General features: G+C 45.5%; 1 protein-coding gene across 2 annotated transcripts; it reads right to left on the bottom strand.

Annotated features, from left to right (window-relative positions):
* LOC128402554 (all-trans-retinol 13,14-reductase-like) lies at nt 1-25135 on the bottom strand. Of its 2 annotated transcripts, XM_053366758.1 has the most exons (11): nt 24922-25135; nt 21294-21476; nt 17402-17643; nt 14470-14671; nt 12329-12526; nt 11219-11338; nt 10376-10514; nt 9104-9213; nt 4729-4895; nt 1745-1904; nt 1-342 (listed from the first exon to the last, which is right to left on the bottom strand). In XM_053366758.1, exons 1-11 carry the CDS (start codon nt 25133-25135, stop codon nt 197-199), a joined length of 1881 nt encoding a protein of 626 aa, XP_053222733.1. In that variant the 3' UTR covers nt 1-196. The 2 variants fall into 2 exon arrangements, with proteins under 2 accessions (XP_053222733.1, XP_053222734.1); XM_053366759.1 differs by lacking the exon at nt 1-342 and having other exon boundaries at nt 1751-1885; nt 24922-25114.
* Nucleotides 25136-26922: the final 1787 nt, after the last annotated feature.

Raw genomic sequence — 26922 nt, 5'->3', positions numbered from 1 at the left:
TTCCTGTGTGAAGTGTGAATTTATTTAAGAGTGCCTTGGGGACCTCGACACACAAAAGCACCAAGGTATATAGTTTTGGCACCAGTTAGCATCCCCTGCTGGAGACATGAAGAACCTAGAAAAGAAGGCAGCTTTCAGATCACCAATAAGGCAGGAGGCAGGAGCAAATCTCATTTGTGTGGCAGAGACCGAAGCTTTAGTTTTTCTTTTCGGCATCGCTGGCTTTGATTTTCTTGCCTAGCCACATCAAGTCGATGTAGAGATTACGTTCCAGGACAGCGGAAGCGCAGAGAATGGCTCCGTGGAGGGCTCCTGCGAAACCAGCTAAAAGGACATCCTGGCCTAAGAGAAAACAAAGACATCACTGCCACTTGTCAGTCTCTGCTTGGTCTGTCCTCTTGTCCATCACATCCCCTTGTCAACAGCCTGGAATGTACATACTTTCCGCTTGGGAGAGCATCACGGGGCTACAAAAAGGCACTTGTGTAGCCAGATGTCAGGGACTGGCTAGACGATGACTCAGGAGAGGGATGGGCAGTGGTTTGCAGGGACCTGTACCAGCCAGCTGGCAAGAATCAGAGGCAGAGGAAGATTCAGAGCTGGAGGGTGGAGCCCAGGCTGGGTCAGAAGAAGAGGCAGGTCAGGCGAGTGAAGGGCCAAGGGCTTCCCCAGCCTCTCCTGAATGACTGTCCCCTAGACCATGGGTAGGCAAACTAAGGCCCGGGGGCCATATCCAGCCCAATCACCTTCTAAATCCGGCCTGCGGACGGTCTGGGAATCAGCGTGTTTTTACATGAGTAGAATGTGTGCTTTTATTTAAAATGCATCTCTGGGTTATTTGTGGGGCATAGGAATTCGTTCATCCCCCCCCAATATAGTCGGGCCCCCCCAAATGTCTGAGGGACAGTGGACCGGCCCCCTGCTGAAAAAGTTTGCTGACCCCTGCCCTAGACTGGCCCCCAGAATGTTCTCCTGAATGACTGTCCCCTATTGAAAAGGAAGCAGCCAAGGAAGTTTCCACACAAATGCAGTCTCTGTGCCCACAACCCACTGGGGGAAGGTACATAAACTAGGGGAGGGCAGGGGTGCCCACTTGAATAAAATATTGGGTGGGCCCAATAAAATTATATAATGGAGGAAAATTATATAACAGAGGAAAAACTGGAGGAGAAAGAATAAGGAACAATTAGAATATGCAGCAGTAAAGGAAAACTGAAATGAACCATGGAAAGGGGCGGGGAGGGAAGTCGCTGTGCAATGTATCATTTGTTTGTCCTGATTTGTGCAGATATTGTAAAATTGAAAATGATGAAAAATAATAATAAAGTTATCTGTGTCCACTTGTACAACCAAACCCCAAAGGCCTCAGGAATTGGGGCAAGTGTAAGGAACAAGAAAGAGAACGCTCAAATGCCAACCAAGACCCACTTAGGAAACTATTCCTCCTCTGCTGGCCCACTCACTCCCTAATGCCTGCCCCACTAATGTAGTTTTTGTGCTCCTGTGTTGTGTTCATGCCACTGAAAAAAACAGCAACACTGTTCTTTCTTGTTTTAGAATTTCACTTTTGCTGCCTTATTTTCCTCACCAATGAGCAACAAGATCCCCAAATCTTGAACACAGGCCCAGTAGAGAAAAGTTATCTATTCTATGCCCTCGAGTTGAGGCAGGGTGAAAGAAATAAGAGTAATTATAACGGCCAACAGTTGCGTTACACTGGAAAAAGTGAGGAGGTAGCATTTACCTGTAAGGTAGAGGTTTGGGACAGGGGTCTGAGGTCGCACTGTTGCTATGAAGTCCGGCTGGAAGCGAGCCATACTGTGGTTCATGCCATACATCTCTCCTCGCGGAGAAGCTATGTAGTGCTTATTGGTGAGAGGAGTTCCTGCAGAGACACACGCAATCTGAACAGAGAAAGATCAAATGTCCAGGGAGCATTATTACTGCTAATTCATTTTCACCTCATCAGACAAAAAATGGAAAAGGTACTCCTCCATCTCCATTAGATTACAATAACTATTTGCCAACGCCATGTTTCTGGAAGAGTCCTATTCTACATAGTAGGGAAAGAGAACCTTTGACCTTGTGGATGTTGCTGGATGCCAACTCTCGCATCATTGCTGACCATTGGCCGTAGCTGATGGAGGGCAGAGATTCTTCATCCCTGATCCATACTACAGTGGTACCTCGGGTTACAGATGCTTCAGATTACAGAGGCTTCAGGTTACAGACTCTGCTAACCCAGAAATAGTACCTCGGTTAAGAACTTTGCTTCAGGATGAGAACAGAAATCGTGCGGTGGCAGTGGGAGACCCCATTAGCAAAAGTGGTACCTCAGGTTAAGAACAGTTTCAGGTTAAGAACGGACCTCCAGAACAAATTAAGTTCTTAACCCGAGGTACCACTGTATATACTAAACCCATTCTCTGAACATTGACCCTTACATAGCCAAAAAGGCACCATCACCGTACAACTGCAGGCGACAGCAGGCTTGGGGGAACTCTGTATGGATAAATACGATAACATTTGGAATTAATTTATACAAAATGTAGTAGGCTGTTAACATTTGCATAAGCACTAGGGCAATGACACTATGACGATTTATACAAGAATGTATGGGAATATCGTATATTGCTTTTTGTGTGTGTTTATTTTCATTTTTATATGTATCTGTTGTAGTTTTTCTCCCTCTTGCTTTTCCTTCTTTGTTTTCTGTATCACTTTATTTCTTTTAACTGAAATCACCTTAATAAAATATTTAAAATTATTTTTTAAAAGGTTTGCAAGAGGACCAAAAAAAAAAGTTATTAAAAAAGAAGGCAGCATTAGGAGGGAGGAATGAGTGATCAGGGCCTGTAGAATGCAGACTGAATACTGGGGTGGGGAAATGGAACGGAGCAGCCAGCCAAAGCTTGCTGGCCAGCACCCTGGCTTTGAACACTCTACATGGCAACTCTTGGTTGCAGGTCCCACCTGCCTTTTATAATGTTCGTTTATATATTTAGTATATTCAACTATGATTGCCTTGGCAGAAGGGCTGTACAGAAAAAAGATGACAAAATAAAATAAAAGCTGCTTTGCATAAAAACCAGGATTATAGGAAGCAAATTTCAGCCTAAAGACAAGCAAGCTAGCAAAACTAACATCTGTTTAAAACCAGTAACGGAATACGCAATAAAACCAAGATTCTGAAAAAAGCCACTGAAACCAAACTTTCACTCTCAGCACAGAACCAGGAAGCAAAAGGGCCAGGTGTACTTTTCTCAGGATCCTGGGTACCACAACTGCTAAGGGCCTCTCATTTATCTCAGGCAGTGGTGGACCTGAACTCCAAAGTGGAACGAAGGGCCTAGGCAGGCTGGTCTCAGACTGTTTTAAGGCTTTAAAAGGGTTATTTGGACCTGAACGAACACGTAACCAGTGAAACATCAAATAAGTGGTCAGCAGGACTGAAGCACAGTTCAGTTTACTTCTTGCTTATTAAAAGAATGTGTGGTGGTGGTTGGAGAGGAGGAAAGTCAAACCAATGCTGCTGGTGGCAACATGAGTTAGTTTCCTTTTTTGACCACGAAATACCCACAGAAAATGTTCCAGACATTAACGGGAACTCTTTTAACCACAAGGCAGTAGAAGAAGCTGTGGTTAAGCTATATGTGAAGCAAAGTTCATACCCAGGATGAGAAACAGCATCAAAGTAAGGTAAAAGGTAAGATAAAGGACCCCATAATGGTTAAGTCCAGTCAAAGGCGACTATGGGGTGCGGAGCTCATTTCACTTCAGGCTGAGGGAGCCAGCGTTTGTCCACAGACAGCTTTCTGGGTTATGTGGCCAGCAGGACTAAACTGCTTCTGGCACAACGGAACTCCGTGACGGAAGCCAGAGCGCACAGAAACGCCGTTTACCTTCCTGCTGCAATGGTACCTATTTATCTACTTGTGCAGGCGTGCTTTTGAACTGCTAGGTTGGCAGGAGCTGGGACAGAGCAACAGGAGCTCACTCCGTTGCGGGGATTAGAACCGCCGACCCAAGAGGCTCAGTGGTTTAGACCACAGTAGCCCGCACATCCCTAGCATCAAAGTAGAGCATGCTAACTGTAAGATAATAAGAGGGCTTACGGGAATGGAAACCACAAAGAAATAAAGTACGAGGTTGCTTATCAAACATTATGACCGGGATATAACTTCTGCATAAAAGGGGGGTCAAGCTGGAAGGGAACCAGGTTTAGAGCAGCTTATGTGAAATTATAAAGGCTGATGTTTAAGGGGACACGGGTGTCGCTGTGGGTGAAACCACAGAGCCTATGACTTGCCGATCAGAAGGTCGGCGGTTCAAATCCCCCTGACGGGGTGAGCTCCCGTTGCTCGGTCCCTGCTCTTGCCAACCTAGCAGTTCGAAAGCACGTCAAAATGCAAGTAGATAAATAGGTACCGCTCTGGCGGGAAGGTAAACGGCGTTTCCGTGCACTGCTCTGGTTTGCCAGAAGCGGCTTAGTTATACTGGCCATATGATCCGGAAGCTGTATGCTGGCTCCCTTGGCCAATAAAGTGAGATGAGCGTTGCAACCCCAGAGTCGGCCACGACTGGACCTAATAATCAGGGGCCCCTTTACCTTAAAGGCTGATGTTGACGTTGGATTGGGGTCTCTCTCTTCTACATCAAGAGGTAGAGAAGACACCATCCTTGTACAAGAATAAGAATCATTTGCTGACACACTAACAGTGGTCTTACCTGATCTTTTATTTGAGGGTAAACCTTCAAAACCGTGTCCATTATGTTGTCCACAAAACTGTTTTTGAAGGCCTCATACACCGCTCCCCTCTTAGAAACCTTTTCTTCCTTCCATTCCTCAAACCATTCATACTTTGCAGCTGTCAGGACAATTAGAGTGGACTTGCCTATAATGAAAGGGATATGAAGCCATTCATTAGCGATGTAGTTGTCACAAAGGGGCATCTCACAATCCTATATGCACAGATTTGTAAGGTGTCGAGTGAGGATATGACTCACGCTGGGGCTTCCTGTGGCATCATGCCTCTTCTACCACAGGCACAGCCAGGCTGCGTACAGCAAGGCTGCCCTCTAGGCTGCAGAAGTGGCCTGAATGCTCTCAGCAGCTGTTACAGCTCTTTGAAGAGAAAACAGTTCTTGGAATCCATCCGTCTTGAGAAACAACAGAGTTTTCATCCAGGGCGAAGTCACAAAGCTGCCTCAGCAGCACCAAAGTGATTTTCCCAGGGTGCATTTGGAGCTCCTGGGCTGCCCAGAGGATAAGACCCCCTTTCTCACTGATGTGGTCCAAAGGAAAGCAGAGCTTCACACAAAAACATCTTGGAGGTCCCGGGCCACAGAGAAGTTAGGCTGGCCTGAACCAGAGCCAGGGCTTTTTCGGCTGTGGCCCCGATCTGGTGGAACGCTCTGTCACAAGAGACTAGGGCCCTGCGGGACTTGACATCTTTCCGCAGGGCCTGCAAGACAGAGCTGTTCCACCAGGCCTTTGGCCAGGGCACAGCCTGACTTTTGGTAATCCTCACAGAACGCTAGCCCAATGGTTGCCATTAATTTGATTCTCAATTGATTTTAGAATGAATTGATTTTAGAATGCTGTGTTATTTTTATTGTTGTTAGCCGCTCTGAGCCCGGCTTCAGCTGGGGAGGGAGGGATATAAATAAAATTTTATTATTATTTATTTATTAATATGTTTGGCACCAGCTTAAGGAGGCATCCAAGGCGCCATCCAACCGCCTTAGGGACTCGACTCTGAATTTGTATAGGGTTTACTCCTTAGCCTTTTCTTCTTCCACAAGGCAACAGAAGTTCAGGATCAGAGTCTTCCTTCTCCTAGATGGGTTACCTTCCCAGGCTGAGGCCCATCTGCCCCTCACTTCCTCTATAGCACATGCAGAAACTTCCTTCTTGATTGCTGGAAGCAGGCCCTACAAAAACCTTTCTTCTAGGCTGGTAGTTTGTTTTTTGTTTTGTTTTTAAAAATTTTAAAATAAATTTTATTAGTATTTTCCACACAACAACAACAACACAAAAAATATCGAAAAATAACAGTACACAAAACACAAAAACCAACATTCAAAAACAAAACAAAAACAAATCCATATCTTACAAGTTAGTAATATAAACACTAAAAGGAAAAAAATCATTGACTTCCACCAATCCCACAGCACCTCCTTTACCTCTCATTGTGCCTTTCTGTTTTCCTGTTTATCATCTCTATCCTAGCATCCAGATATAAATCCCTCTTTCTTATCCTTTCACTTCACAAGGTTATTCCAGACTCAGCCAGATTTCTGTCCTCGAACCTTGACTTTTAAGGTATTCATTTAGACACTCCCATTCCTTTTTCACTTCACTTTTGGGTTTTTGTCTTATTATATCTGTCAATTTGACTAATTCTAAATATTCTGAAAGCTTACAAAGCCACTCTCCTCTAGGCTGGTAGTTTGAGTAATTTCCCCCTTTGAGTAATAACGCAGACTCTGTCTCTTTATGCTGCTGCAGTGATCCAGTCCAGTATCATAGCTGTCAACTTTCAGATTTGAAAATAAGGGATCAGCAGCCTCGAAAATAAGGGATCAGCAGCCTCACCTGTCCCAGGGACAGTCTACGGGATATCTAACAATCCGGGATAGCAGCGGGAAGCAGAGGGAAACGGCGCTGGAATAAGGGAATTTCCCGCAAAAAAGGGAAGGTTGACAGCTATGTCCAGTATCTGTCTGACCTCCAGCCAGAGGTGGAGCTAGCTGCTCCGGCACCCGGAGCAGTGCACAGGGGTGGGGCTAGCCCATAGCTGTCAACCGTCCCTTATTTGGCAGGAAACTCCCTTATCCCAGCGCCGTGTCCCGCTGCTGTCCCTTATTGATGATGTCCCTTAAATTTCCCGGGTTTCAAAGGAAGCAGCTCCTCTCCCTCCCTCCCTGCTGGCTGTGTTGCTTGGCTGCGTTGCTCACCCAATAAGGAGTCTAAGAACGACTGGGGGGTGGAGCTTGCATGCCTTGTGCTGATCAAATCGGCTGCGTTGCCTGGGGACTCGCCTTTGCTCAGCGCTTCCCAGCAGAGAGGTGACGGTGGTTTTCCTTACTGCATCCCCTTTTCTGGGTTGCTGCACTGTGGGAACCACCGCTTGAGGCTTTGTTTGGCTGCTGGCTGGGCTTTCTGCCTTTGGCTCGGAGGGGCTCAGAAGCTGAACATACCTGTGCCCTGAAAATCCCTTATTTTGGCTGCTGATACCTTATTTTCGAGGCTGCTGGTCCCTTATTTTCAAATCTGTAAGTTGACAGCTATGGGCTAGCCGCCCGCGGGGGCGGGGCTAGCATCCCAGGCGGCGGGGCAGTGATGTCACCCCCTTCAGGTATGACACCCGGGGCGGACCGCACTCACCACCCACCCCTTCCTCCGCCAGTGCCTCCAGCCTGTCCTTGAGCAGGCCTCCTGCTATCAGCTCTCGTTTCCTTGATCTGATAATCTGATCTCCAGCTTGTTCATGACCATGTCTCTGGCTCATACGCCCACCATCCTGGATCAAACCCAGACTGAAGCAAAACAGGATGGATAAAAAGAAAGTCATGCAGGGCACAGTTAAACGTTGCAAATCCCTCCCACAGGAAGCCGCGATGGCTACCAACTTGGATGGCTTTAAATGGGGTTCAGACAAATTCATCGAGGAGAAGGCCAGCCACAGCTGCTAGCCACGATGGCTGTGCTCTACCTCCGTGGCTGAGAGGCACGATAATAATAATAATAAATTTTTATTTATACCGCACCCTTCCCAGTTCAGAAAACCGGGCTCAAGGCGGCTAACAACAGATTTAAAACACTTAATTGATGCAACAAAAAACAGCATAAAATACAGTATAAAAAGTGAATAACAATAAATTCAGAATTCAAAAATCAATTTGGGGAGAAATCCATTCGATTAACATTAGATGATCACCAGGGCTAGCTGGCTAAATTAGTCCTATTTGGGCCAGCGAGGAGACCAGGGGAGAATTAGCTGTGGGATCCCAGAGTGGGTAATCTCCATACAAGGGGAGTGGGAGGGAAGGAAGGGGAATAAAAGATCAGGCTAAGTTCAAATTGAATGACAGACGGAATAGCTCCGTCTTAGGCCCTGTGGAAGGAAGTTAAATCCTGCAGGGCCCTGGTCTCATGGAACAGAGCATTCCACCAGGTCAGAGCCATCACTGAGAAGGCCCTGGCCCTGGTGGAGGATAATCTGACTTCCTTAGGGCCCGGGACCTCTAAACTATGATTATCCATGGACCTTAAGGTCCTCTGCGGGGCAGACCAGGAGAGGCGGTCCTGTAAATGCCCCCAAATGCCAATTGCTGGGAATACCAGATGGGAAGAGCACTGTTGTGCTCATGTCCCGCTTGCAAGCTTCCCATGGGCATCTGACTGGTCACTGTGAGAAGAGGATGCTGGACTAGATGGACCATTGGCCAGATATCCAGCAGGCCAGTCTTCTATTAGGGGCCGGAAACTGTTTTTATGCTGAGGTCCACATTCCCTCAGGGCCACAGCGGTGAAACAACTATCTGACTTTTAGAAGACATCTGAAGGCAGCCCTGTTTAGGGACGTTTTTAATGTTTGATGTTTTGTCGTGTTTTTAATATTCTGTTGGGAGCTGCCCAGAGTGGCTGGGGAGGCCCAGCCAGATGGGCGGGGTATAAGTAATAGATTACAGTGGTACCTCACAAGACGAATGCCCCGTAAGACGAAAAACTCGCAAGACGAAAGAGTTTTTTGTTTTTTGAGTTGCTTCGCAAGACGAATTTCCCTATGGGCTTGCTTCGCAAGACGAAAACGTCTTGCAAGTTTGTTTCCTTTTTCTTAAAACCGTTAATACCCAGGGTATCCGTGCTTCGCAAGACGAAAAATTCGCAAGACGAAAAAACTCGCAGAACGAATTAATTTCGTCTTGCGAGGTACCACTGTATTACTGTTATTACCTTTTCCTCCCTCCTGGTCACATGCATGAAATTAAGCCAAGGGCTACAACTTGCCTTCCTGGAGCCCCAAATTCCCAAATCTTCTCTCTCCCCCGCCATCCCTTTTAAAAAAGAAGAAAGTTGAACCACTTGTTCAAATACCTGGGAATCTCTTTTCCCACAGGGGGTCCTTTGCTGACGAGGATCCAATATACAGGAAAGGAATCTTTTCTGGAGCAGTTTCTCTTGAAGAATTAATGTAAGAAGTGAACCTATCAAGAAGGAAAACTTTGCCTGAGCTTTGATTCATAAAACTTTAATTAAAGTGTCACTTTTGTATTATAGTGTGTGTGTGTGTGTGTGTGTGTGTGTATGTATATATAATTATTTCTGCATTTTCCCATTACATACATTCATTTCTTTCACTGTATTATTCTACTTTATCTTACCATCTCTTTTAAGGCTGGAGGAAAATATATATATATATGAACAGTTAAAGGTGGCATAGTTTCTAATATCTATGATTTCTGGCTAGCTAGGCCAAAACTTTTAGTTGCCAGTGTCTCTTTTCAAGCCCTGACCACAATCTTTCCTGAGGTAAAGGCCAAATCCATTGTGCTGATCTGAGCCACATTTTGCACCAAGATCCAAAACATTCACCTGTGAACAGATTGTAATTCTGAATATTCCTGGTCAGTTGTTTTTTTCTTTTTTAAGAAAAAGAAAAAAGTTTGGTTGAGCCAGTAGAAAAAGACGTGAACATTAAACCCAAATACACTCATGTGTATTTTGCATGCTTGAGTTCAGAGCCAATGTACAAGGTTGTTTTTGGCGCTTTATCTACATATAAGATCAAAGAGAAGGGGCTGTGGGTACAGCAGCTAAAGAAACTAAATGGATATGGCGCTGTGGTTTAAACCACAGAGCCTAGGGCTTGCCGATCAGAAGGTCGGCGGTTCGAATCCCCGTGACGGGGTGAGCTCCCATTGCTCGGTCCCTGCTCCTGCCCACCTAGCAATTCGAAAGCATGTCAAGTGCAAGTATATAAATAGGTACCGCTCCGGCGGGAAGGTAAACGACGTTTCCATGTGCTGCTCTGGTTCACCAGAAGCAGCTTAGTCATGCTGGGCACATGACCTGGAAGCTGTACGCCGGCTTCCTTGGCCAATAAAGTGAGATGAGCGCTGCAACCCCAGAGTTGTCCGCGACTGGACCGAACGGTCAGGGATACCTTTACCTTTACTGACAAGTTCTAATTTGAATTGGTGCACTAAGATTTCATGCCTTGAACTTCTGGCTGCATTCTTCACCGATTTGCCCTCTGAACACAACTTACTTTAAGAAGAGCCCTGCTGGATTAACTTGTATTGCCGTTTTTAAAAGACAAAACCAAACCACCGCAAACCAGTGGAGTTCTCAGCTGCTGCCACTTACGCTTCATTGAGGTTGTTGTGTGGGTAGATGTAGTAGTTTTTGGCTTCCAATCCCAGTTCTTCCTTGGAACCTTTCAGTCCTATGAAGACACAGAATCCTCCGACGCCATGATCTATCCTAGAGAGCTGGTTCTGAACACCTGCCCAAAGAGGAACAGAGGGATGTAAGGAGGGATAGGGGAAGCCGAGTTAAGAATCCAAGCAACAGCTGTTTTAGACAGGAAAACTGGAGGAAAACAACAGTCTTAAGTCAAGCAACCCCTGGGCTTACAGTATAGTATAAAAGAGGACGGAAGGAACAAAAGGCTTGAGAAGACAGACAAGAATGTCTTATTGTTTTAAGAGCGGCCCTCCAGATGGTAAATCACTACTCCCATTATCCCTAGTTGTCTGGGGCTGATACGAGCCCAACAACAACAAAAGTCTACTATGGGAAAGCTTAGGGAAAGCAACATTTACCAGCTATGCTACATTCAGGGCTAAGAACACACACACACACACACACACACAAATGCAAGCTCCTCCTAGCAGTTGAATCATAGGACACAATTAGTTGAGGATTGTATATTTTGATCTCTTACGTCTTTAGGATATGTAGTGTTTCTAAAAAATGAAACAAAACCCACAAAGGCAAATTGTAGTTACTGGCAGTATAATACTGGAATTACAAAACTCTCTTTGTGTGTGTGTGTGTGTGTGCACCCACCCTGTGGTATGAAAACTGGCAAAGAAGTCTACATTTTATGCTCTCTCTCTCTCTCTCTCTCACACACACACACACAAAATTACAAGTTCATCATACATCTACAATAGTGGAAGCACAAACTGTCCTGTGTCCTCTTACCTGGCAAAGCTCGCAATTCCTTTGGCAGGAGCTGCTCATAGGTGTTAAAGATGCCAGCATCAGAAATCACAACAGGAGCATAGACGTTAACAAGATCTTGACCTTGTTTTACACTTACACCTGAAAGAGGCAAAAATGTATATAGTCCATAAAACACTTCTTTTAGATTTCTCTAAACAAGAAAAATGGAGGAATCGTTTTCTGCTGGTCGCAGGGAAGTATCAACAAACGACCATTTCTAGGTAGAAGCTAGAAACTGATGGGTAACGAGGTACTTTTTAAAAAGGTTTTTTTGGGGGTTGGCCTTAAATGTTGCAAGGGTTTCCATTAATTCTTACAGCAACCTTGCAAGGCAAGTCATGTTATCAGCCATATTTTGTAGATGTATTGCACGCTGGAGGATATTTATAAAAAATACAGATATTATTTCCACTAACACGGGAGGGTCAGTGTAATTAAAAGGGAGGGTTTAAGCAGGTAAGCAGCTTATATGTCTTTAAGGAAGTTTAATGTGGGTGGGAAGAGCTTTGGCAGGATCCTTTATCCCCTTAGTTCTTAGGAAGCTAAGAGTCTCCTCTTCCCCTTTCCCCATTTGCTGAGTTTCCTTGGCACTGAAATAAATGGTGTGGAATAATGCAATCCATATGAAATTAATTTTGCAATTAATTACGTAAAATTTCACCATATCACACCGCGAGATGAATAATTTGTTGTTGTTGTTGGAAGCTGAACTGCAGCAGAAAAGAAACAGCTCTGCATTTGAGGAATATGGGGCTTAGTGTTACTTGCAAAGTGGGTCTATCTATGCCAAGCGCTTGGAGAGAACAGATAACATTATTAAGACTTAAACGCATATTTATATAGCACATTAGCATTCATATCATAATATCACCTTGTTATAATCCTTACAATAATAACCTTGTAGGACAGATCAGTATTATCCTCATGTCGGAAATGGGGAGGGTACAAGGCTGAGAAGCTTACCTGAGATAATTGAGCTAATTCATGGCAGAGTCTATATTTGAACCAGGAGCTTGACTTATAAGCCTGGTACCTTAGCCACATATCACGATGACTCTTACAGAGAGCTCTATCCAGTCAGCAACTCACCACAGGCTGTTCCTTGCGAGTTCACCAAGATGCTCTGCACAGGTGCTTTGGTGAGGACAGCCCCTCCGGCGCGTTCAATGATGGGGATGGAGTGAAATGCAATTTCACTGGAACCTCCTTGAGGGTACCAGGCACCTTCCAAAAAGTGATCGACAAGGATGGCGTGCAAAGGGAAGCTGCACTCTGCAGGAATCACCCCTGTAAGACAAAGCAAAAGAACTGAAACTGTGTAAACAAAAGGTGAAAAAAAATTCTTTGCACACAGCTTTCCCGCACATATATATACTCTGAATGCCAGAAGAGGTCTCATATCAGAAACTTAATTCCTATCAGCATCTTTCTCAAAATGAAACCAAGCATGTTATGGCTTCAACAGCTACTGTGCTTTTCGTAGATTCCATTAATCACAATGTTTTGCTCATCTTTGCATATGTCAAGGTCTTAAGCTGGTTACTATTCCATCTCAGCAATAAATTGCAAGTAACTTGCATGAACATTTTTATAATCCATTTCGTCTCATCCTGTCTGCTAAATCAAACAGTTGCAATCAAACAAACAAACAAACAAACAGTTGCAACCAAACAATCAAACCTGCAGTTGTCAGGATCTCCCAGAATAAACTGTTTTCCATTCATCTCATCCTGTGTAAGCTAAATCCAGTGGTTCTTTGAATCTATCAAGAGTGGATTGACAGAGCACATGCTTTGCATGCATGCAGAAGGTCCTAAGTTTAACCCCCAGCCTGCACCCTGGTTAAAATAAGGATCAGACAGAAGGTGAAGTCAAAGACCTTTGCCTGAGATCTTGGAGAGGCACCAACAGTGAGACAATACTGAGCTTGATGAACTAGCTTCCCATGTTCATTACACACGGCTGCCACTGTGTCTCTTTGTTCCATCTCTGCTGGTGACATAGGGTCAATTTCAACATATGACAGGAGGTTATCATGCTAGGCTTCTCCCCCTCTTCTACACTTCATAGGCTGTCATTTGTAGGCCCAGGGAAACTCAACACAACAGCAAGTAATACTTTTGATTTTTACTGGACGGTACAAGGGCAAGGAGGAGACCCAAGACTCTTGATATCAGCGGCTGCCGTGTTGATATTCTCTTCATTGTCTAGTTCCACCCATGCATAGAAGAGGCTCCTTTATCATCATCATCATCATCATCAAACCTTTTATTGGCATCACATCCAAACATCCAAAACAAATCAATACAGAATTACCACTTCCCCAGTGGCACAAAACATTTGCTAAAAGAAAGGAGGCAGAGCAGTCTATCGTCACATCTCTAGGTCTCCAGGGAGATCAGACGTCTGCAGTGTATTTCGACGGCAAAAAACCAAATAGAGATATTTAGCCGCTAACTTGGTGAGCTCCTGATCATTCCCCAGTAATAGAAAATGTATGACCTCCAACTCTGGTTTCCATTTGGGGATGCAGAGTTGATCTAGAAATTGCTGACGGAGATCTGCATATAGTTTACAATTAAGAACCATATGTGTGAGGGTTTCCACCAGGTGGTCTTCACGTGGGCAAGTTCTTTCTCCTTCTACCCTGCCTGAGAACCTTTGATGACTGTATCCCACATAATAGTCAGGATCATGCCACTTTTACTCTCTCAGATGAGTAACCTCCTGTCTCCATTAAAAGGTAAAGGTTCCCCTGACCATTAGGTCCAGTTGTGACCGACTCTGGGGTTGCGGCGCTCATCTCGCTTTATTGGCCAAGGGAGCCGGCATGCAGCTTCCAGGCCATGTGGCTAGCATGACTAAGCTGCTTCTGGCAAACCAGAGCAGCACATGGAAACACCGTTTACCTTCCCGCTGAAGCGGTACCTATTTATCTACTTGCACTTTGATGTGCTTTTGAACTGCTAGGTTGGCAGGAGCAGGGACCGAGCAATGGGAACTCACCTCGTCGCAGGGATTCAAACCGCCAACCTTCTGATCGGCAAGTCCTAGGCTCTGTGGTTTAACCCACAGCGCCACCTGCGTCCCCGTCTCTATTACCAAAGTTATAAGTTTAATCAACCAGATGAAACTAGGAAAGGCTCCTTTATGCCTCCTTAGAAAGGGCAAAGGGACTGTCCCTATGTAACGTATGCTCCTTTCAGATGGCAGGGAAGGGCATCGCTTACCATAGGTAGGGAAGATATAACTGAAGACTGCTCTCAGGTCTGCATTTGATGTCAACTCAGCCACCACTTCTGAAAGGCTTTTGACTGACATTCTAAAGAAAGGAGAGATCCAGGCCAGCAGGCCAGTGCGGTTCACAAACCAGACCAAGGGCATCGGGAGCATTTTCAGAATCCCCATGTGGGTGCTCCCTCTGGCAGTTTTCTGCAAGGTGGAGGGGCAGAGAAAGAAGGAAAAACAGTGAGGCACAAATCTCAGAGGCAGCAGAAGACCTCTGTCTTAATGCTAATGAACATACATAAGAAATGTTGTCTGATTTTCAACAAACAGATCCTTCATCTCTCTTCTTGTTTTTCCCCTTCCCTGCTCTCCCTTCCCTGCTTTCTCTCTTTTTTGTTTTCTTTTCTTGATGTTAACTAAATAGCTATACAGTGGCACCTCGGTTTTTGAACGTCTCCGTTGATGAACATTTCGGTTTACGAACGCTGTAAACCCAGAGTAAATGCTTCAGTTTATAAAGATGCCTTTTTAAAAAAAAATTTATTGATACAGCAAGAAAAGAAAAAAGAGAAAACACAAACACCAAATTACCGTATTTTTCGCTCTATAGGACGCACCAGACCATAGGAGGTGGAGAACAGGAAAAAAAAAATCTCCCCCTCTCTGCTCAGCGCCCCTTCAGTGAAGCGGCAGGAGAAATGGAGCCCCTTCCATTTCTCCTCCTGCTTCCCTGAGGGGCGTTGCGCAGAGAGGGAAAACTGTGCAGCGCCTCTCCAGCGAAGCGAAGCCTGGAGAGCAAGAGGGATCGGTGTGCACCGACCCCTCTCGCTCTCCAGGCGGCTATCCGCAAGCCTTCAGAGCGCAGCGGGAACTCCTACTGCGCTCCGAAGGCTTGCAGATAGCCGCCTGAAGCCCCCGGAGCGCAGTGGGAGTTCGCGCTGCACTCCGGGGGCTTCAGGCGGCTTCAGCGAAAGCAACGCGAAGCCTCCGGAGCGCAGGGGGAGCTCTCCCTCTGCACTTAGGAGGCTTCGCGTTGCTATCGCTGAAGCCAAGGAGCCTGCATTCGCTCCATAGGACGCACACACATTTCCCCTTAATTTTTGAAGGGGAAAAAGTGTGTCTTATAGAGCGAAAAATACGGTACACACAGAAATAGCAATCGACACAGAATTTTCTTAACAAACAATAAGACATAAATTGGTCTTAACACTAAAGACCCAACCTCCTGTCTATTCCGTATTTTGATTTCATATAACTTATTGCCAATACAAAGACACCTTGGATGTCTAACATGCCACAGGGCTTCTGCTGAGTGCAAGATTCTGAGGTCTAGCTGCCAGCTGCTGAGTTTTTGGTTTTTGAACGTTTCAGAACTCGAACGGTCTTCCGGAATGGATTACAGTAGTACCTCTAGATACAAACGGGATCCGTTCCGGAGCCCCGTTCACATCTAGAGGTAAACGTAACTAGCGATGGCATGTCTGCGCACGTGCGCATCACTTTTCGCCGCTTCTGCGCATGACGTCATTTTGAGCGTCTGCACATGCGCAAGCGGTGAAACCCGGAAGTAATGTGCTCCGTTACTTCCGGGTTGTCAAGGAGCGCAACTCGAATGCGCTCAACTCGAAGCATATTTAACCCGAGGTATGACTGTACATTTGAAAACTGAAGTACCACTGTACTATTATATAATATTTCCATCAGAAATGTTTCTTATTTGTTTCTGTGTTATCTAGATCGAGAATGTATAAGTGTTACACACTGTTAAATTGTTAAAAACTGAACAAAATTTAAAAGACGACAACATCAGTGTTACAAGCACAAGGACTGAGAATTTTAGCATTTTGTTCTGCTAAGCACAAGGAAGTGGCTGGAGAGCGAAACAGCAAAGCACATGAAGCTTACTGGGTGATTTTAGGTACACTCACTGTCTCTCAGCTCAGCCTACCAAACAGGGTTGTTCTGAGGATAAAATGGGGAAGGGAGAACCATGTGTGCACTGCCTTGAGCAACTTGGAAGAAATGTACTACATTTATATAGTATATAATGTAATTACAATTTATCATTGATTTGTAGGAGAAAATTGAACTCGATAGGGCTTAATCTAACTGACTTTGAAAATTCTGACCCCAAAGATATTTGGGAAATTATCAGGAAGAATCTTACAGGAAAAAAGTGTTCTCTCCACTCTCGAGGTTGCAAAGCAGAGCACTTGCTCTCCTCTCTATTTCAATCTCCCTTTGTGTAGAGATTTTCAAAAGGGATACATGACAAATCTGAAGAGTCATGAATTGTGCAGGCTGTTTATGTTAGCCAGATTTAATGTTTCCCTCGAAGATAGTAAGAGGAAGATATTTAGCTCTCCCAGAATCAGAGCGTCTCTGCAAATGTAGTAAACAGGAACCTGATACTTTGGAGCACATTTTCTTTTCTTCTTGTGATTTTGGCATTTATGCCAGAAGAAAATTATTAGAGGCCTTACAACACAATAGGCTCAATTCTATGCTACCAATGGTTCAGGACCTGCTCTCGGACAGGAATGATCAAATTACTTTAATAGTGGCTGAATTTTTTAGTGCTGTCCATGTAGAAAGACTGGGCCATTATAAAGAGATCTAGTGGTTCTTAATTGATTGGTGATGTGGTAATGTTGTATTGTATTATTTATGCAAATTGGTTTTTTTCCTGGAGTTAAAGATCTTACTGGGACAAACCTTGTTATGTTGAGCTCGTATTTTGCACAATTTGTATATGGTGTATGATAATGTGTGGTTTGCTATGCCTAATAAAGGATAGATTTAATTAATTATATAGTATATACATTTAAACTGGGTTTTTTTTTGGTTAAAAAAACCCCTTATTAATGTAAACCAATTAAGACTCGATAGCCAGTTTAAGAGGCCTTTCACCAGAACCACTTTTAAAAGGATTACCTTTATAAGTGTCACAAATCTGTCAATATTAGCTTCTTCGCCAGGAAATTGTTTCTTTAGGCCTTCGGTATATTTCTTCTTCCCACTGTATAGGTAATACCTCTTGCAGTTGTCAGGCTCTCCCAGAATAACCGTATCAAAGGGAGAGTCCATCTGGGCCCATTGGAGCTGGCCATCCGTGAGTTGGTCAATAATCATGCGCTGGGAAGAATTCTCTTGCATTCGCCCTATGTAATGGATCCCTGGAAGAAAACCCACGAAGTGTTATAGTGAAAGAACAATAGCAACAGATTAGCTCCTAAATTTTAGGACCTGGTATTTGGATGAGATATTTCTCTAAACTGCTTAGAGATTTTACGGCATATACATTTTGTTAAATAAATAAAATGAACCAGCTTAATAAAATACCAGCAAAATATCATGTAGTAATGACTACATTACTACATGAGCACTGTTCCACAGCATTTGATATTTTCATTTACATACATTCATTCAAAATAAGATGGGTTTATGAAGCAATTCTATATCCTCCCACCACGCTGGCGAAGAATTCTACGAAACAGTAGTCAATATCCGGAATCACTGTTCAGTGTTGGACATCATATTTGCTGAATACACAAAGCTTCACAGCTTGTCTTTCATCACACAAAGTCTGATACCTCGCTTCATTTAAAGATTTTCAGAGACTTTGAGACTAAAGATTTCATTTTGTACTTGTTATGGTTTGAAGGAATTCTATAAAAGATTGTCTATTGCGTATGTACATGGTCATCGTGTTTCCTAGACATTGCTGACGTTCTCTTTGCAACACAGGGGTTTGTTTGGTTACTTATTGTCCGAGTTCAAGCATACATATGCCTGGATAGCTCAGCTGGTTAGAGCACGGCACTGATAAAGCCAAGGTTGCAGGTTTGCATGGGATGGCTGCGTATTCCTGCATTGCAGGGGGTTGGACTAGAATGGGTCAGTAAGGTTTATCTTGCCTGGGCTGGATTGGCCCCGCGGAGATCTCTCCGTGGGCCAGATTGTGTGCACGCCCGAGATTTCCGGCGTCTGCACAGATGTGATTTCCGGCACTGCAGAAGTGAGTCCCCGTGGTGTGCTGCACCAGTTTACCGCAGCACGCGAGTGGTCAGCTTGGTTCAGGGGAACCAAGCATCAAACAACCTCCATGGGTTGCTTCCGGCCCATGGGCCTTAAGTTGCTGAACCCTGGACTAGATGATCCTCAGGGTCTCTTCCAACTCTACAATTCTATGATTCCAGCCAAACATATTTGGGGTGTGAATAATAATAATAATAATAATAATAATATCTTTATTGTCATTGCCCCCTCTCAGGGACAACGAAATTACTCGACTGCTCCATAAAAACACTAATTAAAACAATACAGTATAGTACAGCAAGGAAGATTAGATGACTTTCAAAGTCCAGGCTTCCCATTCAGGGCTGAGATCGCTCTGGAGAAGAAGCTGTTCTTAAGACGGCTCGTTCTTGTCTTCATCGTCCTGTATCTCCGTCCCGACGGCAGGAGCTCGAAGAGACAGTGACCAGGATGCGATGGATCTTTTACTATGTCCAGTGCCTTCCTATGGCACCTTGTGGCATAAATCTGCTCTAAGGTGGAGAGTGGGCAGCCAACAATGCTCTCTGCTGCCTTAACAACTCTGCACAACCCCATCCTGTCCTGGGTAGTACAGCTTCCGTACCACACACATAAGCCATAAGTGAGCACGCTCTCAATGGCACAGTGATAGAAGGCAAGCAGCAGTTTCTGTGGAAGATGGTTTTTCCTTAGAATTCTCAAAAAGTACAGTCTCTGCTGCGCCTTCTTCACAAGCCCCCTTGTGTTGACACTCCAGGACAGATCCTCTTGTAATTCAATGCCCAAAAATCTGAACGTTGTTACCCTCTCCACACAGACCCCATCAATCAAAAGTGGCTGGATATTGCTCTTCTGTCTCCTGAAGTCCACCACAAGCTCCTTTGTCTTCCTTGTATTTATGAGCAAGTTGTTAGCTCTGCACCACTCTGTCAGCCGCTCCACCTCATCTCTATAGTGCGTTTCACCCTCCCTTTCAGGGATGAGCCCAATCACGGTTGTGTCATCTGCAAATTTGACAACCCTATTACTAGGGTGAGCAGCGACACAATCGTACGTGTAGAGAATATAAAGGAGCGGACTGAGTACGCATCCCTGTGGTGTTCCTATGTTAGTCTTAAGCATTTTAGAGGTATAAGGGCCCAACCGAACCCTCTGGGAGCGGTCTGACAAAAAGTCCAATATCCACCCACAAAGTGATAACGGAAGCCCCAGATCTTCCAGTTTAGACATCAGACGCTGTGGTAGAATGGTATTAAATGCCGAGCTGAAATCTAAAAAAAGCAGTCTGGCATAACCCCCCCGCTGCTCCAAATGTGCAAGGACGGCATGGAGGGCAATCGCCACAGCGTCCTCTGTCGATCTTTTCGTTTTATAAGCAAATTGGAATGTGTCCAGCAGGGTCAATGAGGAACACATGGTCTGGAGAAGGTTCTGAGGGACATATTTGACCCTCCGAACCTGAGGTATCCCAGCCCTGTGCTAGATACCATGCAAGACCTGTTTTAGTTTTAATGTTCTAATTTTTAAAATTTAAATTATTTATAACAGCGTTTTCATTTTCCACACGATTGCAAAACAAGGAACAATCAAGCAGTGTTTCATTCAAATCACAGAATGCACCTTCAAACATTTGAACTGGATGCTATAGCTACATTGCAAACTTATTGTCTGTAAAAATAGAAAATATATTAGCAATGCAACCATATCATCCAACTGAGGCACAGCACCTTTGGGTGAAGAGCTGCGTTTTTACTTTGTTTTGAAACTCCATTAAGTGATGGTGCTACTCACAGATGTGAAGGAAGAGCAGAGTTGGGGTGCCACTACTGAGAATGCCCTCTCAGGAGGCACTGCTTGCCATACAGCACTGTGCCAAAGGCCCCAAAGTCTAAGGAGGTATATCAAGCAGCAAGTGGTCTTTCAGGTATCTGGGTCCTGAGCTGCCTTTTATATCAAAACAAGCACTTTCAATCTGGCTTGGTGTCACATTGGCAGCCATTGCAGAGCATTCAGTGCTGTTTTTACCTGTTGCTGGGAAGATGCTCCCACAAGTCAAAGTATTCTGCGCTAGCTGCAGTTTCTGAACCAAGACCCAAAGCCAGTCCTACTGTACTCCAAGCTCTGATAAACTCCTGATTTGACTGCTGCAATGTATTGTACATGGGGCCGTCCTTGAAGATGATTTGGGAAAACCAACTGGTGCAAAATGCAGTGTACTGGTTCCATTCAGAGGTCATATAAAGCCAACAACAACAACAACAACAACAACAACAATAATAATAATAATAATAATAATAATAATAATTTATTTATACCCCACCCATCTGGCTGGGTTTCCCCAGTCACTTTGGGCAGCTCCCAACAGAATATTAAAACACAATAAAACATCAAACATTAAAAACTTCCCTAAACAGGGCTGCCTTCAGATGTCTTTAAATGTCAGATAGTTGTTTTTTCCTTGACATCTGATGGAAGGGCATTCCACAAGGAAGGTGCCACTCCCGAGAAGGCCCTCTGCCTGGTTCCCTGTAACCTCACTTCTCGCAGGGAGGGAACCGCCAGAAGGCCCTCAGAGCTGGACCTTAGTGTCCGAATGATGGGGATGGAGATGTTCCTTCAGGTATACTGGGCCGAGGGCGTTTAGGGCTTTAAAGGTCAGCACCAACACTTTGAATTGTGCTCGGAAATGTACTGGGAGTACAAGCAAGATCCTCGTTACAAGTCCAAGGATATATATATGTAGTCATAACTGCTCCAGCCCATTCCCAGCCTGACTAGGTCACCTTACCCACGTCAAACTCAAAACCTTTCTCGTTGAAGGTATGGCAGCAGCCCCCTGCCTTCCCATGCTGCTCCAAGACCAGCACGCGCTTCCCAGCTTTAGAGAGCATCACAGCCGCCGCGAGGCCCCCATAACCGCTTCCAATGACAATGGCATCCAGACTTCCAGGAACTTTGTCCTTGGAGAAGCCTGGAGGAGAAAGAGAAACAAAAGGCATGAACAACTCCTGTTCCCTACGGCATCATTGTAGATAGGCTAGTTCCTATGCTGCAGCAGAAGAGGCCCTGCTCAGGTAACTGTTGCAGATGCAGCAGGTGTTTGCAAACAGCTTGGAGGCAGTGAAGAAACCATAAAAAAATCAGAAGCTGTGCTTTGGAAGCTGAATGTTTCGGAAGTTGAAAGGACTTCCGAAATGGATTCTGTTCGACTTCCGAGGTATGACTGTACTGAACTAGATGTAGCACTGGTCTGATTCTGCCCATGACAGCTTCCTATTGTTCACATTTTTTTAAAAAAAGATTTGTTTCAAAGGTAAAAATACCCCAGATGAGCTGGAAATCTTGCAAGATTCCCCCCTCCTGAAAGTTGTGCAATGTACAAAATTATCTTAAAAAGAAAGGCACCGAGGACCTCGTAATTTTGTCACCGATCTTGATTGTTAGGCGAAGGCCTTATGGATCAGCTGACAAAGGGTGAGAACCGATGACTCTGGTAAAACAGCGTTTAGCTTTTATATATGCATGATTGATCCATATCGGAGTTTCATACGCCTTGCCTGCTGGCTGTATTTCCATTAATTTGAAGCGACAACCGAAAGGTAAAAACCACCTGCGGCACATCATGTCTGTTTTACAAGGCACTAGCTGCAGTTAATTTAACCAGATTATATAAAACCTTCCTCATTCCTGTTTAGGCAGCTGCTTAAGAATGGTAGCTAGTCCACTGTTTGGGGGAGAACTACACAGCCATTGATTTCTGATTTCTTGTTGTTGTTTAGTCATGTCCGACTCTTCGTGACCCCATGGACCAGAGCATGACAGGCACTCCTATCTTCCACTGCCTCCTGCAGTTTGGTCAAACTCATGCTGGTAGCTTTGAGAACACTGTCCAACTATCTTGTCCTCTGTCGTCCTCTTCTCCTTGTGCCCTCCATCTTTCCCAACATCAGGGTCTTTACCAGGGAGTCTTCTCTTCTCATGAGGTGGCCAAAGTATTGGAGCCTCAGGTTCAGGATCTGTCCTTCCAGTGAGCACTAAGGGCTGATTTCCTTCAGAATGGATAGGTTTGATCTTCTTGCAGTCCATGGGACTCTCAAGAGTCTCCTCCAGCACCATAATTCAAAAGCATCAATTCTTTGGCGATCAGCCTTCTTTATGGTCCAGCTCTCACTTCCATACATCACTACTGGGAAAACCATAGCTTTAACTATACGGACCTTTGTTGGCAAGGTGATGTCTCTGCTTTTAAAGATGCTGTCTAGGTTTGTCATTGCTTTTCTCCCAAGAAGCAGACGTCTTTTAATTTCGTGACTGCTGTCACCTTCTGCAGTGATCATGGAGCCCAAGAAAGTAAAATCTCTCACTGCCTCCATTTCTTCTGATTTCTACATCACACTAATCCAAGGGTGGAGAACATTTTTCAGCCTGAGGGCCACATTTCCTCCTCCCTTTCTCCACCCTCCACCCAGAACAAGCAAGAAGCATTCTAAGACTCCCAGGACATAGTCCAGCAAGGCAAAATCCCTTGAGGCGCAAAGCAAGGACAGGGGAGAGTTCTGAGGGCCAGATAAGTGGGGCTTGGAGTTGGCGCCTGATGCCGACATACGGACTAGACACACATCTGCTGGCTGTGTCATTTGGCAACCATGAAAAGGGCCCTACATATCTTCCACACGAGGCCAACCAGGATCCCTCATCTCATGAAAGAGCTCAACATGCATATGTCAATACGTGTATAATGTATATCATAAAATATAAATTTAATTATACCCCTCCTTTTCCCCTGATAGGAACACAAGGCGGCATACAGATAAAAATAAGAACAGCTGAAAACATAGGAAAAAAACCCCAATAATTAAATTTTCGTAGAGCTAAAAATAAAACTCTATTAAAAACATACAGATAATTACAATAAAAACAGCATAGCACCAGCCCACTCATTAAAAGCTCTCTCTCTCTTTGTGCTCACTGAGCACACAGTTGAACGCATGGGATGTTTTGTTCTTGGTGTGCATTTTTTTGCCTCACTGAAACAAACTGACAGTAGACTGAACTCTGGGGTCAATGTGATTAGTTCTCCTAAACTGGAGGGCGCGGGACAGGGCAGGAGAAGGGCCAGATTCAGAGAGCAGGCAAGAGCCTGACCTCCCCCAAACCCCAGGGATTATTGACAGCTAGGCAGGGCTATCCATTTCTCAATCACCTGGCATCAGTCTGGTATCATTCTCCCATGTGGTATGAACAGGGTTGGGCAAGAGTTCAGCAATCGGCTGACTGGGGTGATGGTTGTATAAGCACAGGACCTTGGCCACCAGCAGGAAATGATGACATTGACTGCAAAGGCAGGGGAGCCTGGCCAAATTGGGCCTCCGTGTTTGGTGGTGCTCTGAATGATGAAAGCTGTGGAAATGGCAAGGAGGAGGGGAACAGGACCACCCACCATTTTAATCCCTGAAGTGCTGCAGAGGTTTGGAGGTTGGATATTGAAGGCACTAGCAGGGATGCTGCTACTTCCTCCACCCTAAAGGACGGCTCCAGAGTGCTCCCACTCCTTAAGTCGTACCTGAACACCATGGTGGTAATCTGGGAGAGTCCCTGGCACACTTGGAAGGCCAGGAAACATTTGGAAAGTGGGGGGTGCTGACAAACTGGGAGAGAAAAGGTCCAGGGGCTCATGTAAAGCAGGCCAAGGGAGGCCTGTGACCTGTAGGGACTGGAAACATGTGTGGGATTTGAGACAAGACAGGATGTCAGTCTAAGGATTTAAGGAAGGGTGTCAGATGATAGGAGTGAAGGGGGATGCTTGTGGGGGAAAGTGTTGGGCACTTAAGGTCAAAGTGAGACAAAGGGATGTGGGGGCAGCCAAGCGAGGGCAGGGAGGGAAAGCTGCCCCCCACCAACAAAAATCAATAAAAATACATAGCTAACTGAGGTTCTCTCTCCGCCCCCCCAATCAAAAGGCCTGACCCATGCCCCCCCCCCCGACAAAAATTCCTGGCTACGCCTGTGCAAGGGGAGAAGTCTGCACTAGTCAGAGCCCAGTAAGTGCCAGGGGGCAACGGAGAAGGATTTTTTGCACCTCTAACCCAGATCTTTTCCCTGGAATGCCCAGATTGATGAACTTTGGCACACAAAGCAAGAACTGAACTCAACAGGGCACTAAGCAACAGAAACCAGCAGGAGTCCTTCTCTTAGCCTGCACGAATTACGCGAGAGTAAACGCGGACTTTACTCTGGAGTAAACATGCATAGGCTGGCACGGCGAGTGCAGTTAAGTACTCCCGCGCTGCCCAGCACCACTGGGCATCGTTCACGCGCCACTTGACCCCCACCCACCCACCCAGCAGCTCCCTTTGCCAGCCTGCCAGCGCCCCACGCCGGCCGGGGCTGGCTAGCTGGGGCTGGCCGGTGGCTACCTTGCTTGAGGACCTTTCTGCGCGCATCTTTGTCGGTCACCAGAGGCGCGGGCGGCCGCCTGGAATCTGCCCGGAAAGGGTTGGAAGAGGCGCTGCGGGTGCCCAGAGCTCTCCAAATGCCCAGGAGGAGGAGCGCGCCCACGAGCGCGTACACCCACATGGCAAGCGCAGCGAGGACGCGAAAGTGAGAAGCCGGCTCAGAGGGCGCAGACATACGGCAGCTTCCTCCTCCTCCCTCTAGTAGGCTGGCCCCCGCGCGCTCCTGCCCCTTAAAGGCGCACTTCAGCCTTGCACTTGAACTTGGGAAGAGCGCCACAGACATCCTCCGAGCGCGCGGGAGACCTTGGAGAGCTGAGGGTCGGCGAGCTCTGCGAACGCAGCTTTTCTCCCGCTTAAAGTGCAGAGATCAGATAGATGGAATCTTTATTTGCGTCAGCCACTAGCCATAGCAATAAAAGAAGATGTACTGAAGATAGAGGTTAAAGCTTAGAAAATATATTTTGGGGGTTTATAGCAACAATCAAATATTAGATCTTATTCTGATTGCCCCCGCTAAAAACCTTGCAGTTTTTGGTGTAACCTAATCATCTTGATCTTCTAAAAGTAAGGACACGGTAGCAATGGTTGAGAGACCCAGCATGGACAATAGTAGAGGGGTAAGAACCTCACTCCTCAAATCTTTATAAAGAGTGCAAGTCAGAAGCACATGAGCCACTGACTCCATACTGCCATCTCCGCAGGGACATAACAATTTTTTCCAGCAGAATTTTTTGAAATCAACCAGCCGAAGGTAGTATATTCAATCTTGCGAAAGTGAAAGCACACCTGTATTTTGGAATTGTTAAATTTTGCTTGAAGTGCGGAGTGTTTGAGGACCAGGACATTCAGAGGGAATCCAAAATGCTTGTTTACAAAGCTATTGTACTACCAGCCTTACTGTATGCTTGTGAAACATGGACCACTTATAAATGCTATCCCCAACGCCTCAGAGGATTCCATCAATGGTGCCTCTGAAAAACTTTATGCATTACTTGGGAAGGCAGGTGAACTAATGCCAGTGTACTGGAAGTTTCAAAGATTACCAGTGTCGAAGCAATGACTCTTCAACATCAACTTCATCATGTTGCGGATGCCTGATTATTGTCTTCCAAAGCAACTACTCTATTCCGAACTTTAAAAATGGAAAGCGTAATGCTGGTGGTCAACTAAAAGAGGTTTAAAGACTCTCTCAAGGCAAATCTTTAAAAATGTAGTATAAACACTGATAACTGGGAAACACTGGCCTGGGAGCGCTCCAATGGGAGAACAGCCTTTACCAAAGGTGTCATGGGCTTTGAAGACGTTCGAACTCAGGACGAAAGGGAGAAATGTGCCAAGAGGAAGGCATGCTTGGCAAACACTCACCGTGATCAACTCCTGCCCAGAAACCAATGTCCCCACTGTAGAAGGATGCGTGGATCCAGAATTGGCCTCCACAGTCATTTACGGACTCACTGTTAAGACCGTGTTCATGGAAGCCAATCTTACTCTGCTACATGTGATCACCAAAGAAGGAGGAGGAGAAGGCAGGGTTGGAAGAAGGAAGGCCAGCGAGACAGAGGTTTATCAGGAGACAGAAACAAAAAAGGAAGGGGAGAGCAAGGGAAAGGCTGGAAAAGCTGGTCCAGATAGGTGAAAAGTCAGCCTGGGGATTTAAGGAGGAGCAGGAGCAACAAGACTTGGACGGCTTGGGCAGCAGAATTCTGCATAGACATGAGATTGGACCAGACACACAATGGAGCACAAGGCAGAGGGCAGAGAAGGTGCTACAAGACTTTTGGGTCTCATTGCGCTACACATTTAAAGCAGGTGTCATGCCACTTTTAGGGGCAGGTGCAACTTGTCAACCTGGGAAGGAAAACACTGAGCAGGGATATTGGAAGAAGAGGCTAGGGCGTAAACCTTACACAAATCCTTAAAGGTAAAGGTAAAGGGAATGGCAGATGAAGCTGATCGACTGTA

Source organism: Podarcis raffonei, chromosome 15 (assembly GCF_027172205.1).
Source record: "Podarcis raffonei isolate rPodRaf1 chromosome 15, rPodRaf1.pri, whole genome shotgun sequence".
In the NCBI taxonomy this organism is placed as follows: domain Eukaryota; kingdom Metazoa; phylum Chordata; class Lepidosauria; order Squamata; family Lacertidae; genus Podarcis; species Podarcis raffonei.
This window is presented reverse-complemented; position numbering and strand designations above follow the sequence as displayed.